Raw genomic sequence first — 23,956 nt, 5'->3', positions numbered from 1 at the left:
TTGGGGAGAGATTCCCAAAGGTGCGTAGGCATATGCCTGTGCTGGAGATAAGCAGGAGCAAGCACCCAGCGCTTGATCAGCTGGTCTGCAACACTCAGCCGCTTTATCATTTACCTCTGTGGCCATGCAAGTGCTTGTGTAGATACAGAGATCTGATGTTACTCCCATGGTCTATAACCCCTCTGGACTGCAGCGAGCACCTGTCTCCTATAGCAGCTGTCCTGGCTAATAGAGCATCTTGCCCGCAGGAGGCACCTCTGACAGATCACCAGCACCAGCCCCACTCTGTGCAGAAGTGACAAAATTTTGCCCATTGATTTTTCATTCACGTGTGCTAGGACTCTGCTCTCTAGCATCAGGAATAATCTAAGTCTAGAAACCTCTAGCAGCTCCAGGAAGCATGAGAAGTTATTTTTGCCTGTATATTTACCCTCCTCATTTTTTCTTCACTTTATTGCTGGAGTCTGGCTTCTTTCCACCCTCAGAGAAAGGCAGCCCAGCGCTGAGGAGAGCCGCTTTTACTGGGCTTGGAGTATTGCTGCTCCACCAAAGGTTTCTGCTGTGGGACTCTGAGTGGGTAAAAAGATAATTTCTCACTGGTAAGAGAGAGATCAACTACTGCTGAAGCAGCCTAAAGCCTACCTGGGCAGAGACAGCAAGCCCCTAAAATCCACATTCAACGCTTTGGGGAAGACCCTGATCTCAGGATTCTGTTTGTGGTCGCATAGCTGTTGCACACATGCCTTACCTGTCTTTTGCTCTGACCACTTTCTTTTCCTAGCTTCATAAAGTTTACAAAGCCATCTTGGTATTCCCCTACACTGGCTGGCATCGCCCCAGCGAGCTAGCCAAACATGGCAGAGACAAACTCAGCTTTCCAAAGGGTGAAACCCGAGGCAGCACAAGCAGGACCTCATACCTCCTTTGACAGCAAGGCGCATGGCAACAAAGGCTGGGATTTCAAATGCTCACATTTTACCACAAGTGCCACGTGCCATTTAGCCTGCCTGGTTAGCGCGTCTCCTCTGCCGTGCTCTGTACAGTCTGATGGCAATTCCCAAGAGCAGCACAAAAGCACTGTGGAGCCCCGCCAGGGTAAGGAGTGAACTCCTGTTCTCAACAGAGAAATGTACTGAAAACAAATAACCAGCATATCCAGGGTACAAGCAAATAAACAGCAATAACAGTGTAACTTTATTTAGATTTAATTTGACATTTAACACAGTAATAAGCACAGAAAGAAAGAAGTACCAAAATACCAAACTCATAGCATATAAAATAATCAAATATATTTCATATTTAGTGAAATATTTCTACAACACATTGGTGGGACTGCCCTGGGTGGCCCAACCCTGTAAATATATATATATATAGAGCTGCATTATATAAAATACTGTTTGTAGAGAAAGCACTGAAACTTATCACCAAAATATAAAATAGCTCAAAATACAGAGAGTTCAGATTTGCTAGTCATACCCAATATTGAAAAGAGGTTCAAACCCACTGCAGGAGATAATGTTCCAGCTTAGATGCCATGGCAGGCATGAGATGGCATTACTGGGCACAGAGTGGCTAAAGGTGGCAGGAGCCTGGCTTGCGGGACAGGCTCTGGACCTGAGCCGATGGCCACAAGGTGAAAAAGTTACTGGTCCTCGTCCAGGACTCTCAAGACAGATCCTAAGTGGAAAAGCCAGTGACAATGTTGGTGCTTGTGGCTGGCGCTACGCACCGCAGGATGCCTGGGCCAGCAGCGTGTGAATGTCTGCGGGGAGGCTTAAGCGCCTGAGCGGCCGCTTGGGTCCCACAGGAGACCCCGCAGCCCGGCCGAGCCGCCCTGCAGCCCGCGCCTGCCTGGGCCAAAGGGCTTTCGCTAAGGAAGAGCTGCCGGAGCCGCGCTCCTGCGGCCCACAGCTGGCCTTTGTGGATCTGGCTGCAGAGAGACTGGTCGTCAGCAAACGCACAACATCACAAGGATATTATTCTGAATTTTAAAGATGCCTCTTCAGGAGATGACAGTAATTAATTCCCATTAGCTTTTAAAAAATCTAGAAAGCTGCTTTTGTATGAGGCCAGACTCCTCCAGGCGATACTGTACATTTGTTCTGGTCTGCAAGCGAGCAGTATGTGAAGTAGCAACCCTGCTGCTACAGGACAGGAACACCGAATGAAATGTTTGTCCTGGCGAAAACTCCCACCTGCCCTGAGGGTGATCAAGGTTAGTGGAGTACTTAAGATCCCAGGCAATTTGTAAATAGATATAAAAAATATGGCATTTCTGGCAGCAGCACTGAAGTCTAACTGGGGTGGATAACCTGCACCAGCGCATAGCCCAGGTGCTGCTGGTGCCTCCGGCTGGGTGCTGGGTGGGCAGGTGAAGGCACCAGTCCTGGCAGCAGGGGTGAACCAAGGCCGTGTTGGGGCCATTTAGGTCCTGAAATACCAATGAGACTTTGTATCTGCTGCTTTCCAGACAACATACTTTTGTGCTTGTTTGTTGCTTTTTGGCTCAATACGATGATTAATTTTCTTGACTACTCCCACTAGGCAGGCAGCTGAGACCTGCCTGGAGGATCCCTCCTTGGGGGAGGGGTTTCAAGCCCCAGTGAGGCAGCACCACGATGGGCTGCCCCTGTGCTGGCACCAACCCCACAGCGAGCTGGGGGCTGCAGGAGATCACCCTGGGAGCCCTCCCAAACCCTGTTTCCGTGCTTCTGCCATGCCACTGCAGAGAAGCCTATAACCCACTAATAATTCTGTAAATTGCTCTTTCTCATCAAGCCAGCAGTTGCATCCCTAATTACATGGCAACAATACTATGCTAACAGGATGAGCTGTAATTCCTAGGTGGTATTAGCGTTGTTACTTTACTCTGAGTAACTTCCTGGTAATGGCCATTTGAATGTGGCAATATCAATTAAGTGAATATAAATGCTTAGCCCCTGGAAAAATCATTAATAAAAATTTCATTCTGATAGCCTCTAATCACAGCTAAATACAATTACTCATACGAGGCCACTATAAAAAGTATTTTGCTCATCAGAAGAACTTCATAAGGTTTTCCCAACTGTTTGTAATAAAGAGGACACTATATAGAAAAGTCCAGAAAATAAGCACACGTTTGTTTCTCAAAAACCATAGATAAACATGACAATATCTCTAAATTGCTGGCTACTGAACAGGATTTCATGTAGCTCTACTCAAGCTGTAGCCTAGTATAAATGTTTTCAAAGCAGCACGCTGCTGTTTCATCTGGAACAGCTGCACAAGATTTCTTTGATGTCAAGCTCTTGTGTGAGGATGGTGTTTCAATTTCTCTTTATGCCTCTGAACTGCTAAAACAGGAAGGAAAAGACATTCAATAAAATAGGCGTTTTTCATTTTTTTTTTAAAAAAAAAAAAAAAAAGAGCAAAATTTGGCCTTGAATGCAGTACCAAGAAATAATTCATCACTGCAGTGGCAGCAGAACTACCCTATGCCTCTCGCATCCCTATTTCAAAGGAGACACAGAAAACATCCTGTACGAGGCACTCTCTGGGCTCTCACGCTGACAGCACCCATGGCTAGCAGCTGTCCTGGGCTCATGGCCAGTGTGTGACCTGAGCCCACAGCCAGTGCACATGCACTCCCATCCTGACTCCCTGCACTAGTGCGTACATCCCTCGTGTACTCCCCAAGGAGCATAAATACAATTAGCTGAGGAAGGTCTGCTCCTTCCCCATTCCCGCCCAGGCTCCTCGAGCTTGGCAGTGCCCAGCACAGGAGGCTCCAGCTGCACAGGGCCTGCAAGGCATCCAAAATGACCGTGACTGGTCATGACAGGCAGCTAAAGAAGGTGCTGCCCTACATCATTCGCCAAAGACTCTTTCTTATGCAGTGAGCAAACGTTTTTTAGATGGCTGTGTCCACAGCGCTCATTGCTGAGCAACCACAAGCACTGCCTGTGAAGCACATAAGTGCAAATCCCCCTCTCAGGCACCCAGCACCTGCCAGTTTCAGAAGTCAGAGGCAGGAGCCAGTGGTACGTCTCTTTTTCACAGCGCTCAGTGCGGAGGAGCCCCATGCAGTGCCTGGAAGGAGGGGGATTGGATTGCCCTGCCTGCTGCCTGCCTGCCTGCAGAGCCAGCCCTCACAAGCTACATATGTTTAGGAGGTACCAGAGTGGACAGCACAGATTTCTCTTTCTATAGGGAGATAAGTCTGAAAAAGTCCGGGACATCAGGAGCAGCTGGCAGGAAGACAGCCAGTGCAATGCGGGGAGAAGTGGCAGAACACTGTTATCTCCAGGCAGGATCTCTCTCCTGCACTTCGCAAAACATTGATGTGGGTTTATTTGCCTTGCTTCATAAATATTTTCCAGAAAAAAGGTTTGTTTGGAAACACTCTCAAAGCAGTGCTCAAGGAGTCTTCCTAGTGACCTCCAAAAAGTACATTTCCTAAAGTGTTTGCCTGAGCTTGTCTTTTCAGACACCCTTTTGCTGTACAATGTTTACTGGAAAAAAAAACAAAACAGCAAAAGCTAAAAAATGCTGCTGAAAAAGCCAGGGATTCTGTTTCAAAATGCAACAAGCTGATGAAAACAATTTCTGCCAGTGCTGGTGAGCTCTCACTCACTTGCAGTGAGGGTCTGGGGATCCCTGCGTGGCCGTGCCGGGGGGCACTGCCATTGGGCTCAGCGGTGCACACACAGCTCACCTCCCCAACCAACTTACTGCTCTCCCACCGCAGTGCTGCCACTGCCCACAAACGGGATTTCTTCCCTGTCCGTCTTCCCCAGGACGAGATGGTGCTTCTCCATATTTATGACACACTGTAGAGAATAAATGCCTTTAGGTAAGAGGGAAAACTGCAATTCACAGTGGTCCCAGCTCCCCCAGAATGGGTAAAAGCCCTGCTGGAAAACCCCTACCTTCAGAGATTTCAGTGTCTGCAGCCCAAAGGAGAAGGGTTTCTCATTATCTTCTGAAAAATAGAAACATTCAGATTTATACATGCAAAATGTTCTCCTGTGCTTTTTTCCAGTGACTCCATCCCTCCTTCATGGCTGCCCTGCTAAATAAAACCCTGTTTATAAAGGGACTGAGATACTCCAGAGGGAAACATGATCAAACGAGGGCAGGCGGATACACCTGCAGGGAGACACAGTGTCACTCCATCAGCACGGCAGAGCGTGAGCCTGGTGCCACCAGCGCAGCCCTGCTGAACGCATCCTCCCTCCTCCCTCCATCCCAAGGGCCAAACAGGGACTCTTACTGCAGAAAAGCAGTATTGCTATTTTAATCGTAACGTGTTTCTGAAGCTTCATTTTTCCCCTTGGGGTAAGAGGGGGTAGAGCCCCGGCCCGTACCCAGGGGACCGGAGGAGCACACACACACACTCACCCACGACGAGGGCCGCGCACTCCACAGGGACTGCTCCCACCATGAGGGCAAGGCACTCAATTTGGCCGATCGCCCTCACCTTGTACGGCAATGAAACCATCTTGTCGTCACCAGGGAGTGCTTTGAGATGCTCCTTTAACCTGCGCATTGAAAACACTTCTGACATGAAACGGCCATGGTTTGGCTGCTCCAGCGAGGAGCAAATGGTGTTTGGAGGGTACTTACACCTGAAGTGCTCTTAGCTTGCCCCTATTACCATGCTGTTATTGGAAAGCCGCTTTCCTGGCAGGTTTTCTGTGATGCTCTACATACAGCCAGCAGCCTACACCCACGTCAGACCATAGCATGACACACAACACAGCCCTGGGGCCACGTCAGCCCTTGCCCCAAGCAGAGCTCCTTACTGGATTTTGCTTTTTACCTGAGGATTCTTTTTTCCTGCATTTCCTCAAGACTTGGGGAAGCTGCTGATCTAAAATTGCCTCTAATGCAGCATGGGTGTAAGGAAGGGATACTCCACTCCAACTCCCACCAGTGGAGCCACCGACACTGTGTCCCCATGGCTCACAGCTGGGGCAGCGCTCCCAATCCATCCTTGTTAGCAGGTGCTGCTGCTGGGTTTATTCAGAAGAAATGGGGACAGATCAATCACATTCAGCCTGAGAAAAGGATAAAAGGGTGTCAGGAATATCTCAGGTACAGTCGTTTCTTCTGTCTATGCCCCATGAACGAGTCTGACAACACTGATTAATTATTTAGCTTCAGTTTCTCTTTTAAACTGAATGAGAATCTAATGGAAAGGCAGTTCAAGGCAGTGATCTCTCCCTTGGATAAAACCTGTACTGCTTTTCAGCTATTTGAGGTACCTCTGCACTGCAGCAGTGCGTGTGTGTCTGTCTGTCTGTCCATCCATCCCGGGGGCCAACCAGCCCCCTGCAGAGACAGAGGCCCCAGGACTGAGGTGGGGATTGCCCATGCCATCAGCACAGGTACAAGGACCAGGAGAGGTAGCAGAGAGAAGGAGCTGGATCCCCTCTGCCACTTCCCTTAGGGACCGGCCTTAAAAAGCAGGGGAAACATCGAGAAGAAGCTTATGAGCTCCTTGGCCCTGAGCTGGCTTTACTCTGGCCTGAGACAGGTTGGAGTAGCTTTTCTGGGTGCAGACACCTCCAACAGCTTCTCTATCGACTCAAGGGAAGACATGTGGTCTTTGGCTGTGGTCTTTGTTTCGCCCCATTTGTCCTCACCACAGGGCACAAGCCACAGCGCTGGAGCCGGGACTGAACAGAGCCAAGATACAGCTAGAGGTGGCTCCTTGGTCTGGCACCCACTGACACAGATGGTTTTCCCAGGCCTGACCAGGGCTGCAGAGAGGCTGCAGGGGCAGTGGCAAGGTAAAGCCCCCTTCAGGGAAGCGCTTCATCACAGCTGAGACTGACCCAAGGATGGATGGATAGTGCGTGGGCAACGCATGGCTGAAAGCCAGCCAGGAAACTGCAGCGAGGTGAGGAGAACCACTGACCATGATGCAGTGACACATCTTGGAGCTGGGTTTGAAAGTCTAAGGTGCAGTGACCAGAGCTGCTCAGGTAACAGCTGCACCCACACCTCCGCAGGGGATTTCTTATGCTGCAGCAACCTGCGAGCTAACCCCACCGCTCTCCTCAGAGGCGAGGGGAAGAGCTCGAACGGCTCCATGACAAGATGCAAAAAGATTTTTTAAAAAGAAGGGAGAAATTGGGCCTGTGCCACAGGCACACACACACATTGCTTTTAGACACCGGGTCCCCAGAGACCTCAGCAGCAGGGCCCATCCCCAGAGCTGCTGAGCCTCCACTGTGGGCAGCAGCACCCAGCAAAGCTCGCTGTGGGGCCCCTCCTGCTCTGGCAGGAACAAGAGCAAAATCGCCTCGCACACCTCTTCCCTGCTGTGTTCCAGGGCTGGATTTAAACAAAACTCGTGTTTTATCGTTGCCACATGTGCTGGACTGCTTTGAAGTAAAATGTCCTGGAGCAGTGCCTGTTGTCGCACGGGACCTACCACAGCGACGGCAGAGCGAGCCAGGCATCAAAGCTCTGGTTTCAACCCGCTTTGTTAATCTGGCTTTAGCTTCTGTCCCTGCAAACACAAACAGCAAAGGAGCTGCAGGAAGCTGCCTGCAAGGCAGCCCTGCCTGCTACCCGCCTCGCCAGCAGCGCATGCAGGACGGGGCATCGCTCTGGCCGCGCTGTCTGCCTGCACACACAGTGTGGGCCTTGCACACCCACCGGTGTCCGTGGGGTCCCACCTGGCAGGAACCAAAGCTTGCTCATTGCTGATGAGTAACACTGGGGAGGGACATGGGCCTTTTAACTGCAGCTGTCCAGCTGATGGCTGCAAAAGTGATCTTGCTCAAATCAGGAGGGAATCCCCATAACCTGAGAGCAGAAACTGGCTGTCACCTATTTCTTAAGCTCTCTTTGAAGGGTGGGGACTGTGAAAGCAGGTTGGTGCTGCAAAAACTACACAGGGCATGCATGAGTTACACAGAGAGCAGACGAACTGTCACAGAGCATCGCTGTGCAACTCGGACATGTTGAGCAGCCAATACAGCATCTTGCAAGATGAGACCCCCCAAATACATTGTTATCATCCATAAATTAGGCTGAGCAGCTCCACAGTCTGTGACAAGTTTGTAGTAAGCGCAGACACCTTCCAGCCACTAAACACTGTTGTGCAAAGAAGTAATTACTGTCTGGACAGAAAACAGGCACCATTCATTCAGAGCTGTGCAGTAGTGCTCAGGGAGCAACTGCAATTGGTTTTTGCATAATCACCGCAAGTCGGTGATAAAAAGCAATGACTCCATGGGAATAAAGTGCCAAAATCTCCTTGATACCCTGTGAGCTGATGTCTGATCCCACTCCTTGGAGATCAGCAGGAGTTTTGCTGCAAACGGCTGGCAGTCAGCTCTCTAACGCTGCGTAAATGCATTTCCATTCAGCTGGGAGAAATTTGTTATTGGGAGTAGCAGCAGACACCAAATTTCGAGCACATGCATGTACACAACTGCACAGCTGCTTTACACCCCGGGGCCAAGGCCAGCAGTGCTGCAGCCACCAGGTCCCTGCCTCGCTGCAGGGACCTGCAGGGCTGGGCTGGGCTGACCCAGCCCCACATCTGCCTTGGGGACACAGAAGGCCGGGGGCAGGGGGGTGCTTCAGCTGTTTCATGAGGCACTGAATGACAAACAGGCAGGCACTGAAAAAATCCAAATGCATCCAACCCTCTGAAGGGATTTATTCAGAGGTGAGTATGTTGGTACAAGTGGCTTTCTATTTCAGCTCCCTGCAAGGACATTTAAGAATAAGCCAGGATTTGGTTGTAACAGAGGCTCAGGGGCTTCCCCGGGCACAGCCCAAAGCACTCCCTTCCAGAATGGCCATTGCTGGCGTGAGCGAAGCTCCAGCCCCAGGAGCACTGCCTGTGCTGCCGGGCGCCCCGAGTTCCCACAAAACAGAAATCCAGCTGGATATTTACCCTAGCCTGTCCAGGCAGGCAGATGACATGAGGTTGTGCTGTGAGCCGGTGTCCACCACGGCCTTCAGCTCCTTCCCTGCACACTGCAAGAGCAAACAGAGATGGGAGACAACGCGTGGGATGCAGGCTGAGTGCAGGGTGTGCAGGGTGTCCGGGGTCTCCCCTCCACACACGCTGCTTCCCGACAAAACGCCAACATCTCTTCACACCAGCCCATCCCCGCTCCAGCGCACACTCAGTGCCCGCAGGGTATCACCTCGTCCACCCCAGGCACCCAAAAGTTGGCTCTTGAGCTGCTTTTTGAATAAGGTGGTGCTACTAAACAACACAGTGTTGGGTACTGAGCCCTTTCTGGCAGCATTTGCCCCTGCAGAGAGCAGAAGGGGCAGCCCCAGGCAGGAGGGGAGATTGTGGAGAGTGGGAAATACAAAAGAGTGTGGGGACAAGGAGGAGAAATGTGAAATTACTCTTGGGGAAAGAAAAGAGTGATAACACTTGAGGAAAACAAATAGAATGTGAGCACAGGGATTTGTCATGCATAATTACTCCTCTGTGTTTCAGCATGCTGCCCCAGCCTGGCTACCCCCTCCACCCTAATGTCCAAGGGAAGACATCCACCAGACCAGTTTTGCCTGTGACACTCAGGTGAGCATCCCTGCCACAGCAGCCCTGAGCTGCAGAGGGAGAGCATCCCCACAGCTGTGACAGCCCTGGTGGAGTGCAACCCTGATTGGGAAACATGGAGAACAAGAGCACAGCTTGATGCTGTCAGAAATAAAGTCTGGGGAGTAAAAACCCAGAAGGCTAGGGAAGGACTATTACCTGGCAGCTCACCACAATGAGCTCCTCATCCTCCGTTTTGCCCGAGCTGCCCAGTTTGGTTTGATTCAGCTTGTTGGTCTGCACTGAGATATCACTCTTTGGGGTCCAGCTGCCTCGGCTGCTTCGTAATTTTGATAAATTTGTCTCCATCAGACGCTTCTGCAGAATATTATGCGGTTGCTTTAAGAAAAAACACACACAGAAGATCAGGGTGAAATCAGAGGAAAGCCGTGAAGTGACCTGCATTACCAGCCTGCTCATGGTGCCCGCGGGCCAGCGCTGCTCTCACAGGAGGGATGCCCTAAAGTCTCACTCTCTCTGATTCCCAGACTACGTGTGCTCTTCCTAGCCTACACCTGTTTGCTCCTGTCAGCTCTAGCTTACCTGGCTTTGACTAAAGAGAAATACTTTGTATTGGCAAGGGAATAATCCTTTCAAAATATTAGCTGGAATTTAGAACGATGCCTTTCTTTTTCCAAATTCAAGTTCAAGATTTGATTTCATATGGGAATCGTAACAAGTCAGGCTTTTCCAAGCTGGTGTTTCAGCCATGATTGCCTTCATCTGTTGATAAGGATATCGGTAATTCTGCAGTGATGTGAGAAGTTAAGAGGTAACAAATTACCTTTCCAATTACATGCACCACCTAAGTATGAAAAAGGTATGGACTTACTGAATGAACACAGATGTTTTCAGTGAGCACTGGCATTGCTGGCTTAGGAAATACGTGTGTCCTGCCTCCACATGTGGCGATGTTCTTTGGGTGAGTCAACCCAGAACTTAAGATGCTGATTTGGGTGTCTTGGTTCTTACAGGTGTGAGTGAACAAGGCACAACTGCAAGAAGGGAGCTAGAGATGGTGTCTATTGTCAGACCTGGTCTGGCCTTTAGATCAGAATTTGGTCTGAAATTGCCTTGCATCTCTCTTCCCTCCACATTTGTATTTAGCAGCTAAGGGTAAGTAAATGGGACCAATACTGGGTGCCGTGCCACAGGAGGGAAAGGGAAGGAGGGGAAGAGGTAAGACAGTCTGAGGTAGATAGGTAGGTATTCTCCTGGGAACACCCAACACTTCATACAGCAGCTTCTTGCTTTCTCTGTCATTTCTGTTTGCTCTGTGAGAAGCATGTTGCCTCTCAGAATCTCCTTCAACTGCTTTCCCAAAAGCCTTTTTATGTTTAATGTTCATCATGGATGGATGCACATACTCTGCTGGAGGTGAAATTACTCTGCTTGATTATCTGCTCATTTCTCTGCCTGGATAATCTCCCTCCCCCCGGCCCCCTTTACTGCCCTTTCCTCCTGATTTTAATTTGTCCACAGTGAGACCTTCTTACTGGCTTATTCCTGAATTTTTGCATTCACATTAAGTATGGCTGTGTGTCGGCAGAGTCATCTAAACCAGAAAACCTCCTCATCCCAAGGGAATTTCAATGGGCTCAGGATGACTTTGAAAACCTCGGGCTGTGGTTCTCCAAGATGGCCAGTTTTCATCCTCATGTGCAGTGTCTCGTCTTTAAAATAATCTGCAGCATGTTAAATAACAGCACTTACAAAAGACTAATGCAACTTGGCATCATCCTAAAATAACTGCAACCGTGTTAGTGCTTCAGATCCTGCTGCAGGCATAACACAGGCGGTTTAACTGGACCTGACTGATGAGATCAGGTGGATGCAGCCGACACCAGTGGTCACTGGGACACGTAATCTCCTTTTTCCCCACTTTGCACTGTTCTTACTTCTGCATACAGCCTGAAACTTGAAAAGAAATAAGATTTCATGACCGTTTTCAATTGCAGCAGCTATGTCTGACCAGCTCACTAGAGAGCATGTCCTGTGTAAAGGCAGCAACACAGCCGCACTCCCAGCGATGGGGAGGAATCAGGTCCGACGTTGCGCTGTCTCCTTCATCCACAAAAAGTAACAAAGCTCCAGCACTGCTCTGGTGAGCACCACCTTCCCGGTGAGACTGAACAGCAGAAACCAGGCAGGCAGACTGGCTCCACTAGTAATGCACCCTGTGCTGAGGGACAAGCAAATCACCTTGGAAGCAAGGGCTTCCCTTACGTGAGGCAGAAGCTGTAGGTGCACAGGCAGCACTGTGATCACTTCCAAGGCTCCTCATCTGAGCAAAAATGCAAGCCAGGGTTTGCTGACAGGGGATGGCACATCCTTCTTACCCTTTATGTTTGCCTGGAACTCAGACACGCATCTGGAAAACTAATTCCTCACATCAGCAAAAAAAACAAATGAGGGGATAGGGGACTGGAGAAGTAGATGGGTGGAGTTCCCAGCTGGCCAGAGGAGGCCTGTTGCACAGTGGTCACCTCCGCGTGCCCAGCCCCGCTCAGCTAGGACTGAGAAATTTTGGAATGGCATCACCCAGGACAGTCTGGGTGCTCTTCTGATCTGCCTGGCCTCAATCATGTTGCCAAATACCTTTGAAAGAACAGGCTGTAGAAGAACAAGTCACAAGCACATCGTTGCTATTCTAACTGTCATCTATCCTTGAACTAAATCTAAGTGGTTTTTTACTAAAAGTTCTCCTATGGATCATTAACCAATTATGTATATGGGTTTTCTCAGGCCCTGGTTTTATGAATCCTATATGGAATCCATCACTGAAAGGAAAAAATCCATCGCACAGCAAACACAAGTTACCACCGCAGATGGGACTGTCTTTTGTTGACCCTTGCTATTCTGAAAGCTGCAGCGAATCCTGCCTTCGGGGGGACAAATGTTGCTTATGTTGTGCTCCAGTACAGAAATAATCTATCAAGAGGGGGCTGAAAAGGTTCCCTGCAGCACCATCCTCAGTCTCAGGCTATTAATTAGTTTGCTTTAACTTGTATTTCCCTTGACTCTTGTGTGCAACGGAGTGAGGGATGTTAGTCATGGCAATGACTCAAGTGATGGATACGTACTTGGTAAACAGATAATGTACCAGGGGACATTCGCAAATGCACATTTTGCTGGAAAACTGTAAGCAGATCATGTCTTGGAGGGAGGGAGGGAGGGGAGGAAAACCTCCCTGTGACAGCGATGGGGAAGGCAGCTGTGCTCTCCCTCCAGCACGGGCTAGCCACACAGCCAGGATTGATGTTTGAAGTAACCCAGATTGTGGGGAACTGTCTTCCTGTGCATTGCACAAAACTGTTAAAAGTTTTGTAAAAGATAAAATGTTACATACCATTGTGTAAGTGCAAAAAATATTATTTCCTAGTATCTTTCAGCACAATATAACTACAAACCAGGTTTTTTTCCATATCTCCCTTTCCATCCCTGAAACTTTGCAAAAACATATAATCCCCTAAAAAAGTCACAGTACAAACCTAAAAGGAGTGGAGACACCAGCTATTACTGAACATATTTACTGCTTTCTGTCAAAATCACAAATAATTCTGCCCAGTTTTGTTCCTCTCTAATTTATAAGCAAGTGCATTGCTGCAGTTTGCAGTATCCATCTCTCTGGCAGGTTTCCCACGATTTTGGCTTCTAGATCTGGGGATAACAAGACCCGTCAGCAACAGTTTCACTCAGGTGGAGATGAAAGTCAGTGAAGATGCCAGCTCTCCTCCCCAAACCTATCTCAGGACATTTGCCCTCTCTTCTGTACCTAGCCAGTAGAAAAAAGGAGTTTTAGCACACCAACAGAGCTCATCCCAAGAAATAACCAATTTCTCTCTTATTCCTATTCTTCATCCAAACTCACCTCTTCTACCAGCAGCCTGTGCTCATGTGCTGCCAGCCCCTCTCGCAGGGGGATGAGGTGGGACAAGAGATGCCCGCTGCTCTTCTGCAGCCCCTGGATGCCCAGGCAGTGCCCAGGTCTCTGACCACGACAGTGCATGTACCATCAAAGTTGTTTGCATTTTAACCAAGACACAACAAACTCTGGGGAGCTCACAGTGGGAAAGAAGGAAAAACTGAATGCGCTGCAATTAACTGCAGTGTTGCACCAGCTACAGGAGCAGGGGACGGGGCTGCTGGGGCACCCAGAGCTGTGCTGAGGACCCAGGCACCCAGGGGAAGCTCTGAGGGCATTTTGGGGCGGGGAAAAATGCTTTTTTTGTTTGTTTGTCACTATTTATAACTTTGTTTACCAGGTTGTAAAGTGATGCAGGACTGTTTCAGGGCGAGGGCGAAGCATCAGAGCACAAGGAGCAGCTGCCAACATCCAGCTCGCCCTGCCCAAACTTGGCAGGGGGTCACGGTCACAGTGTCAGGAAGCCCAAAATCCAGCTAACAACCATCTTGTGCCAATTTTCTGGGCTTCGGAGATGAGGCTAATAGTGAGGTATCAAAACAAAACCATTTGTGCTCTATATACCCAGCCCTACATTTGCCAAATCCAATGTATGCTATGCTATAGTTTGGTCTTACACTAGCGTAAGGAACTGAAGGAATTAATGCCTCAAACATTCATCGACAGAGAAAACCTCAAGGACAAGCTGTGACCTTTGTGATTAGTTGAAGGAATGCCACCCAAGGAAGTGCGGAGAGTATTGAAGGATGCACGTCCTGCTCCCTTACAGTTGTATTGACAAGTTCCTTAGATAAGCCTCAAAGCGGAAACCCAGACTGACTGAAACCAAATGTTTCTCAGAAAGCACAAGGTCCACTAATTACTGGCTCCATTGTGTAAGCCTGAAGAGGTGATAAAGACTGATAAGAGGTGAGCATCCAGCAGCAGAAGCTGGATGAGTGCTCAAGAAGCACTAAGTCAGCAAAAATCTGTGGGAACCAGGGGAGAAGTAAAGGCGACAGGGGGACACAGGTGACCACTGACTCAGCTGGACGAGGGGGTTAGTGCACCCCACTCCCCCTCAACGCATACTCACAGAAATGAGTTTGTGGAATACCTGCCTCTCTTGGACTAGTATGCTAATCAGCTGGTAAGGTGAAGCTAAAAGGCATCAGAAAACTGCTCTGTGTGCACGCACCACCCAAAATTACCGGACCTGAGACAACGCTGGAATCCAGGGGTGGTGATCCAGATTTCTTTGACGGTCTCTCTCCTTTCTTTTTCTTCTCTTTCCTTTCTTTTCTTTCTTCTAGATTTACGAGACTGCAGTGCTTACTACCCTTTTCCAAGTTTAAGCTATTTCTACCACAAGTAAAACATTTTAACTGGTTGTCTGGTGTCATTTCACCTTAATTTAACCTGAGGGGATCACAGAATCTTAACAACTCTCTGGGCTCCCAGTCCAGATCGTAACAACTAGGTAACCAAAGTGTAATATATAAAGGGAGTAAGAAGCTAGAAGAGTTTGGCCCAACCCAGAATAATACACTGAAATATATTGGAGGCTTAATATAGATAATTACAAGTATTTATTAAACCTGCCCATATGGGGCATCACCATGAGAGATGCTTCAGGAGCCGAGTAACAAGACACAAGCTGGGGGATGCCAGCAACCTGCCCTGGTGATCTGCTGCTGCCTCACTGTGCATAGCACCCCCTGCACTGCAGCCAAAGGAAGGGGATTTCTCCCCAGAATCAGAGTGGTCACTGGCAACTGTCACCCTGGCAGACAGGGTCTGTCCTCACGACCTGTCCCCATCTCTGGGGAGCTGTTACCTTCTCTCTTCTCCTACTGAGGCCGTTGGAAAACCCCCATGGGAAACCCTGCATTAATAACACCGGTCACATCAAAAGCCCTTCCACCCATGTCACCACAGCTTTCATGCAGCTTTAGACAGGAAAATGTGCTGCTTTGTTAGGACACGCGCAGTTATCCACACAAAAGGTGTGCAAACACCCTGGGCAAAGACTCCCGATGCCCTGGGCTGCTTGACTGTGTTGCTCAACCCCTCTGGACCTGGACCTCTTGGTCTGGGGCCATGTCAAGGTGGGGGTCCCACATTTCAGAGGCTCTTGGTGCTTCTCCAGTCTCAGAGACACACGATGTCACGCTCCTTCTGGGACAAGTTTTGTGACATGCAGGCAGCCACAGCACCAAGGAGACACAGTGGGTTCTCTTGAAGCAATGTTCACTGCTGTCCCAGCCACGTGCTATGTGAGCATGGTGGTGCTGGCAGTGTTGCTTCTCTGCAACATGACCCACTGCAACAACTCTGAAATTCAAGGCATCTTCTCTGCAGCTGTGAGAATGGGCCTAAGCACATGCCAGTCCTGTCGCTTTGGGGACTCCCCATACATCCTATGGGGCAGGAGGCTGTGGCCAAGGTGAGCCCTGGCCACATGTGCCCACTGTCCCATCAGCCCTGGCTGTGGCATGGGGACAAGATGGTTTTGCAGTGGGGTGGCCCATACCAGCTCAGTTCTCACCCCAGCCGGAGACCTACCACAGCCAGGGTAGCCAGGGCAGGCAGCACGTATCTGCCATGTCAAACCTCCTTTTTGTCCTTGGAGAGGATCAGGAGCTGTGGACTGTCCCAGGGCTTCGGCACATCCCTGGAGAGAGCGCTCCCATGCAGACCCTCCTTGCAGGGGCCGTGGTACAGCAGGAGAGAAGTGTGGCTCAGCCTGCACAGGCACAGGATCAGGGAGAAAACGTCTGGTGGTTTCTGTGACCAGAGCCATGGCAAGGGGCCCCATGCTCTGCCCTAGCACCAGGGCCAAACCTGGTCCTTGCTGCTGCAGGGACAAGGGCTTCAGTGCTCAGTGCCCCTGGCTCCTGCTACCTGTTGCCTCTCGCCTGGGCAGAGCAGAAACCCCTGTCATCAGGGTCTCAGCCCTGCACACTGTGGGTCACTGAGCCATGACACATTATTTACACTCTGCAAATAGTAATAACACCACCATCACACTCTGAAAGGCAGTTTGTAGCTCCCTGATGGAGAGCTGCCGTTCAATGCTGACCAGAACAGCTCCTTCTGAGCCTTTCCCTGGGCAGGAGCTTCACTCCCTACAACTGCAAAACATTTGGGATGTCAAAAAAAATCACCTCCATGCGCATTGCAGAGAACCGCCAACTCATTCCACTTACCTGAGCCAGGCAGAGTCAAGCCTAACCCAGCTGAGCAGGAAAGCTCTGACAGAACAAAACTACCCCACTAAAAAGAAAAAGATTCACCTTTTTCAATGAACCTGTACCAAGCATTGAAAAAAACAAATACTGTGTGTTACAAGGTGCAAGAATTTTGCAACAATTGGGCAAAAAATAGTAAAGGAGCGTTCCTCGGTAGTATATATTTTCTAGGTTTTGCTCCTTATATCAGAACTTTTGATGTTACATTTAAATGTAATTTCCCATTAGAGAAAGCTCAAACGTTTGTGCACATTAGAATTTAGAAATGCTCTCCAGTCCCTGGACACAATGAATAATATTGTATGTCAGCTACAGGATCACACAGATCATTGCATATGTAAATATTTGAAACCTAGAATTATATATCTTCATTTTAATAACCCCATATGCATATGCCTTTATCAAAGGGTAATCTTGGCAGTTTTATATTTTGAAGTACTAGTGACTGCACTTCACTGAATCTTTCATGATTATATGTTGTGTGTATATATGCACAGACAAACATATGTGTCTATATGTATGTATTATATGAAGCCATTTTGATTTATTCTGATTCAGGGGATTTTTTTACTGAAAACAATATCCCATTTTCATGTAAATATAAAAAAAAAATAATCAAAAGCTTTCAGAACTAAGTGCCAGGCATCTGAAAGCACCTACTAGCAAAAAGCAACCCTAGTGATAACCAGCATTGTATTTCTACTCCTTTTCTTTTACATACAAAAGCCTTATTTTTAAAATCAATTTCCACAAACAACCAACTTCTCCTGGCACAAACAAAAAAATAGACCCTGCCCTACAAGGTTCTTAAGTCTCCTTCCAATAAACACAATAAAGCCTTACAGTATCTTTTGAAGTCCCCAGCTTCTTCAGCCCATCCAGAGGGAGGAGATCTGCAGAATCCTTGTGAATAAACTGAACCGCCTGCTTCATCCTCCTCTGCTGGCGGAGAGATGCTGCTTCCCTTATCTCCACTTCTTTTCTACTCGGTTCTGTCAGGATACCTGAGTAAAACATCTTTCCACCTGCGTACAGCTCGCTTCTCAAAGATGCGCCTCTCGGAGGGATGGAGCCGGAGAGATGCTCTATCGCCTGCGCTTTATAACCGGAGCCTGGTGACGTCTGGAGACCGGCAGGTACTCCAGCCAGCACCGCCGAGTAAGGGAGGGGTTGGGCACATCGTAATACGCTGCACAAACAACGGCGGGTGAGCTCAGGCTCCGTCTAAGGGAATAAATCAGCACTGTTCCTCCTCACTGCCTCTCCTGAAAGCGAGATTAGCTGCAGGCATCCGACGGCTCTCAAAGCCCCCCAGCAGCCTCAAGGGCAGAAAAGGGAGCGCCAGAGCATCAGCACAGTGCCCCGGCTCTCTCTTTTCTGCCCGTGAGGCTGCTGGGGGACTTCGAGAGCTGGAAACAGCCCCGGGAGCCAGCGCACCTCCCAGCCAAGCTCTGCAGGCACGGCTTTTTTTGGCCTGGATAGGAAGTCCGGAGTGTCACGGCAGGTGATGGCTACCCAGCTCCCAGGAGGTCCTGGATGCCGCTGCCCCACGGGGCTGGGACCATGCAACTGGCCATGTTGAGGTTTGCTACCTTATGCCCGGGGCCAGGGGGGTTAGGGCAGGCTCCGGATGCCACTCTAGATCACCGAAGCATTGCAGGCACCCATCTGCATCTACTCAAGTCCCCAGAAAGGGTAAGGACTGTCATGAAAATTGTCCCAGCCAAATTGGGGCACACCAAATGTGGTTTTACACAGGGTTCCTATACCCATCAGTGTTCAGGTGCAGCACAATTTGACTAATCACTAGCATCCACACTACTGATTACTAGTCAGAGTAAAACTTTGCAAAGCAACTATAGTTTTGCAGCATTCTGGCTACTTGTCTATTGATCCAGACGTCGCTGGAGTCTGTCTTGCTATAGCTCCTTATCTCTGATGCCAGATGACTCTGGGAGGGTTTCAAAGACATGTTAGAGGGTGAGGATGCTGGTGTTACCTTGGTTGTCCAGGGCTATCCTTTCTCCTTCATTGGCAGCTCTAGGCTTCCAAGAAGCAAAGTCCTTATTTCTGGGGTCGGGCTGTCCTTTAACTTGTTTTACTTAAACATGAATAATACCAAAGTCTCCAGTAAAATTCCACTACCTCATCACATTACAGTGTATAACGTGAACTAATACACATTCATAAACTTAATGCACTTTAATACTATAACGACTGATTGATATAATTGTTAGGGAAGAGGATTTTCTTAACAGGACTCACAGACCATGTGGGTTTCTCTCACTACAATAATGAGTTTTTAAGTGATGTATCACCTCTCACCAGAAAGAAACATTTTTTATTCCTTTTTTTTTTTTTCCCCAGAAGGACCCACACACTTTCAGCAGCACAGCTGGAGCAGCAGGTACTTACCTGAACCTGCTTTCCAAGTAATTTGTTGCAAGGAATAGGTGCAGGAGAAGATGATGCAGCTCTGCCTCAGAGAGACAGTACAGATCCAGAAACACCCCACATGGGTTTGATTCTTGTTAAACTAACAGGGACCTTAGATGTGCTAGATAAAGCATGAGAAAAGCAGAGCTTGGCCCAAGATTTACGCCAAGCCTGACTTCCAGGGCACTCCTAACCTTTGGTAGGACCTGGGGTGCTGACCCCACTTTGCTTTCCCCCACTAATGCAGCCTGGAATCACACCTTCCACTCACCAAGACATCATCAGCTTTTGGCCCGCTTCAGGGAAACATTCCTGTCTCTGACAGCAAAGGGACAGGGGAAGCCAGGGAAAAATACTGCAGAAAGAGACCCAAAGTAATGTGGAGGAGAGAGAGGAAAAAGAGGGGTTCCCCTGAATGCAGCCAGGGAAAGACATTCCCCTTACAGCAACTGAGATGTATTGAAAAAAAATAAATCAAAGTGATGAAAATACCAAGCAGGCAGAGTTGCTTTAAACCACAGCACCACAGTTTCTCCTTCTTCCCTCCCTTGCAGACTGCTGTGAAGCCCTGAGCGGGGCAGGGGCCAGGCAGGATCTGGCCCCCAGCACCTGAGAGCTGCAGCCAGCCCTGTTCTCTCACCTTGGCACAGAACTAACCATCTATTTCTTTATCTTGGCACATTTTAAACATAAAACTTAGTTAACGTGAGGGCGCTGAAGGCTGAGAGCAGCCCCTTTGCAGAAGGGTCTCTGACAGCCATGCTCGCACCACCAGCACCCTGTGGCCCCAACTCCTCACATGAGGAGCAGTGCTAACACCGAGCAGGGCTGATGCCAGCTGCTGCCACGATGCCAAAGTGGCAATGCTCTGCATGCAAACTTATACATCTGACATCTGCAGCCATGGCCAGACTGAATGTGTTCAGTCCCTCCTCATATGACCTGGTAGAGAGGGGGAAAAAAAAAAAAAAAAAAAGAGATGAGACTGCAGAATACAATAAAACCCATACCCATTGCTTCACCGCCTCACATAAAGGCCATTACGCGTGAGCCAGCCTGAGCTCAGTGAATGTGTCAGCGTGCAGAAGGATAACAGGGCTGACAGACTGAAGGGGGATATAATTTTTTCTCCCTGCGCTGACTCGACTCATTACATGACAGGACCATTGTTCCAGTACAGGCAAACATGCCCAAGAGGATAAAAGCACCTTATTTTTCACCTTGGGAGCTATTTGGCACTTATCCAACTCTTTAAATAAAGACATATGACTACATCTGCACTCTCCCAAAGGCAAGGAGGCACAGAAAAAAGCAGGAGGACTGCCACTGAAACCAGGAGACAATTTTTAATATAAAAGCTCTGTGGAGGAGTGGCACCCTGCCTGGCATACTAGCAAATGCCCAGTCAGCTCTGGCTTACAGCAAGAGGAGTAAAGCTGCGAGAGGACGTAGAGCATGAAAAGTCCCCCTCACTCTACAGCTCCAAGACTGCAGCCTGCGTTTTAATTCAACAAACAAGCATTTTGCCTGAGCCCTACCTTGTGCCAACAGATCAGAAGAAAATTTGCCCAGTGCTCAAGAGTAATAAATGAGATAAAGACCTTAATTCCCCTCTTGATTTTTAATCCTGGGAAAGTGGAAGGAGCAGCAAATCGTCTGCTCAAATTACTCAGGATCCACACAGAAATAGGGACCCAGTTTGGATACTTTGAACCCAGTGGTTAACTCCTGAGTTGGTCATTTGTTTGTGACAGATTACCCAGGGGTATTGCTCCCCGCCCTGTATGATGTGTCTAAATAGGGGCACATTTCAGCAGAATTCCCATCCATTCACTGGAGATGGGTCTGTGTGTGACCATTGCCCCTCACTCAAGAACAGCCCCAAGGGACAAAGCCACCTGTCTTGCTCCTTCCTGACACCAGAGCAGCACACACAGCTCCCTGCACAGTATAACATCAAGGCTGATGTCAAAAAGTGGCTTCACAAGGCTGCGATCAAGAGAACCCCTGCAGCCCAGGGGGACTGGCCCTGCCCTCCAGCACAGGCTGGCTCTGCCACAAGGCCAGGATGCCCATCGCTGCCAGCACGGACGGGCAGCACGTGGTAGAAATCAGAGGCAGATGGCCCCAGCAGCTACCAGCAAAGCTGCCACATGGGCATGCCCAGGGCATCTGTTGGCCCAGCAAAGCCAAGGACAGGGGTACTTTCGACCAGAGTTTCCACACTCTCTGCAAACAGAAAACAGAGGGAAATGCTGCTCTCCCTGGCCTTTCCAACATGCCCTTTGCCGTGACAGCTGGGGACAGGGGAAGGCAGCGCCGAAGAGCAGCACAAGGGCCCTTGGAGGGAGGGGAGAGGACATGCCACATTCAGGAGCTTTTTAGCCACCCTGCACAGAAGACGAAGCAGCACAGGTCCTGCCTGCTAACACAATTTGCTTCACACGTGAGTAAACTGACTGAGCTAAACCCCAGCAATTTCATACCCCCATTTACAGCTGATTTATCCTGGCCTAGTACCAGTCACAGTTGCAACTTAATCAGAATAAGGAAAGAAGAGCTGTGGAGTTTTGTTCACACCCCCATTTCATCTCTTCTCTTGATGAAAAGGGAAGCAGCAGCAGGCAAAGCAGGAAGTGGGTCAGTCCTTTTATTTTTTTCTTTTCTTTGATTTCTCATCTTTCCTTAAAAAGAAGTGATTTGTTAGTGGTTGCCATATCCTGAAGAGATGCAGAGATGCCCCAGAAAACTCAGAAGAAAGGGCATAGTGGTATAATTTAACAGAAACAGAAGCAGCAGCAGACAAGGGTCCCAGAAAGAATAATTTACCCAAGGACAAAGTGAATACTTTAGAGAAAGAGTCAGTTTCCAGAGGGAAGATTGTGAAGAGCTCAAGAAAAAGAAACCACAATAATTGAATTGATGTGGAAAAATAACTTATTCTGTCCATCAATGCAGGATATGTAAGGGTCAGCTCTAGCATATTCAGGCAAATAACTGGAATAATTTAGAGACTAGAAAACAGTGTTTGTCTAAAAAAGGTTGGATACAGAAATCCTGAAGGGTTTAGTGAGCTTCTTAATCATTTGTAGCAAGAGAAAGACTATAGATAGAGCTAGAGAAATCCTACAACATACAAAGGTAGAAGCAGGTTGAGATTCCCGAGATGTGGCCCATTTTGTTCAGTAACTCCACACACACCGCGTTTCCAGTGCTGACCAAGAGAAAGGGCCTCCTGGGCTGGGATGCAGGCCCCATCACAAGCAGGAGCACTTCACGAAGTCAACTGTTCCCAGGGCAGCTCCCTCTATTTACCCTGGGTGCAGCTCCATCCTCCTGTCCCCCTGTGCATGTTCTGTGCAGTGCATGAGCTGGTGGCAGCAGGCACGGAGCAGAGCACTGATGATGCCAGGAGAGGAATCAGACATTGTGCAGCTTGTCATAGGAGACCGAACCGAATTTATCTGTTTAGTTCTCTTCATATATGGAGACAACAGGTCGACAATAGTTTCAGGAACACAAAAAATGCATGCGTCAAACGGAGCGATTAAAATGGCAAGTCTTGCTTGCTCCCTTACCTTTATTTTTCCTGGTTTAGAGAGGCTGAAATGTATTTCTAAAAAAAATAAAAGCACAGGAGGAATTGGTCAGGGAAACAAATGGTACACTTCCTAGCATCTTCTACCGCATACCTCAGTGACAGCCAGCTGCTGCCTAGGAGCTCTTTGTGGTTGATGGAGCATAAGAACAGGTCCTGCCTCTGGAGCTTGCAAAGCTGTGCTGGTAACTGTGCTGCACTGGGAAACCAGGCTGGGCCCCTTCCAGGTCCCATGTGAGCCAGGGAAGCAGCTGTGGGTTCCATGTAGAGCAAAGGGGCAGGTGGGGGATTTGGGACAGGGTGCCAAGGGGAAAGGGAGAAAAGCTGGCAGGTGACTTGTCAAGCACTGAGGAAAGGATAAGAGGACAATACACATGGTGGCTGGTGTCAGGGACAGAAAGCCTGGCCTTCCCTGACCTCCACATCATAGAACCATCAGGAATGGCCACAGCCCTTAGCAGAGGTAACAGTTGCTGCTGTGCGCTGAATTGCACCACTTCCGTTCACATGTAGGGGAAAATGGGGCTGATCATGCCCCCAGCATCACTCACTAGCTGTTTTCCTCAAAGACAAGATCCGAGCACAGCTCAGAAGGTGTTGCTGCTATGAAACCAGCTGCACACACAAGCGCAGACAGGGCCCCTGGGCCTTTCAGAGCCTTCCATGGAGCTGAAAACACCAGGGAACTTTCCTCTCAAGCAAAACGACAAACGTGTACCTCTTTCTCTCCCAAAATGTCCCTTACATGGCTTTCTTCAGGAACTCCACCTGGGCAGGTGGGCAGGAAATGCTGTACGTAGAGTGCAGGTGATGTTTCTCCCCGGTATGTATCCACAGTAACCTCTGCTTATTTCGTCCAATAATAAGATTATTCCAGTATAAGATTTTCAAAATGATTAATTGTAAGAAACATTAATACATACTAGTTCTCATCCTCCCACATGTGTGCTAAAGTTGAACTGCAAATATTTATTTTGAAGCAAGCTACACATATATCCAAAGTGCCAACCATAACTACATCATTCAGAGTTCCAGACCTCAGGGGATTTCACTTCTCCTCCTGTCCTGCAAAAGGCAGCTTGTGTGCTGAAGGCTTCCTCTGCTGCTGGGGCATTCCACACCGTAAATTTTACATTCAGGCCATTAAAGATATAGGAGGGATCTTGTTAAGGCTAAAACAGCGCGAGTCATTTCACACTACACAA

General features: G+C 48.8%; 1 protein-coding gene across 3 annotated transcripts; it reads right to left on the bottom strand.

Moving 5' to 3' along the window:
* Window positions 1-1,161: 1,161 nt before the first annotated feature.
* On the bottom strand, window positions 1,162-17,889 carry NRIP3 (nuclear receptor interacting protein 3). 3 transcript variants are annotated; one of them, XM_074884971.1, is made up of 7 exons: window positions 17,561-17,889; window positions 9,722-9,901; window positions 8,900-8,982; window positions 5,380-5,519; window positions 4,908-4,960; window positions 4,694-4,808; window positions 1,162-3,329 (listed from the first exon to the last, which is right to left on the bottom strand). In XM_074884971.1, exons 1-6 carry the CDS (start codon window positions 17,732-17,734, stop codon window positions 4,707-4,709), a joined length of 732 nt encoding a protein of 243 aa, XP_074741072.1. In that variant the 5' UTR covers window positions 17,735-17,889; the 3' UTR covers window positions 1,162-3,329; window positions 4,694-4,706. The 3 variants fall into 3 exon arrangements, with proteins under 3 accessions (XP_074741072.1, XP_074741070.1, XP_074741071.1); XM_074884969.1 differs by having other exon boundaries at window positions 1,162-3,332; window positions 4,711-4,808; XM_074884970.1 differs by having other exon boundaries at window positions 4,711-4,808.
* Window positions 17,890-23,956: the final 6,067 nt, after the last annotated feature.

This window comes from Strix uralensis, chromosome 15 (assembly GCF_047716275.1).
Source record: "Strix uralensis isolate ZFMK-TIS-50842 chromosome 15, bStrUra1, whole genome shotgun sequence".
NCBI lineage: Eukaryota > Metazoa > Chordata > Aves > Strigiformes > Strigidae > Strix > Strix uralensis.
This window is presented reverse-complemented; position numbering and strand designations above follow the sequence as displayed.

What these genes read in the sequence shown, in the direction of transcription:
- NRIP3 (XM_074884969.1), bottom strand. Translation starts at nt 17,734, where the DNA reads ATGTTTTACTCAGGTATCCTGACAGAACCGAGTAGAAAAGAAGTGGAG. An exon ending in GTGCGCGGCCCTCGTCGTGG is followed by an intron (nt 4,961 to 5,379) that starts GTGAGTGTGTGT and finishes TCTATTTTTCAG; the next exon opens with AAGATAATGAGAAACCCTTC. An exon ending in AGACACTGAAATCTCTGAAG is followed by an intron (nt 4,809 to 4,907) that starts GTAGGGGTTTTC and finishes TATTCTCTACAG; the next exon opens with TGTGTCATAAATATGGAGAA.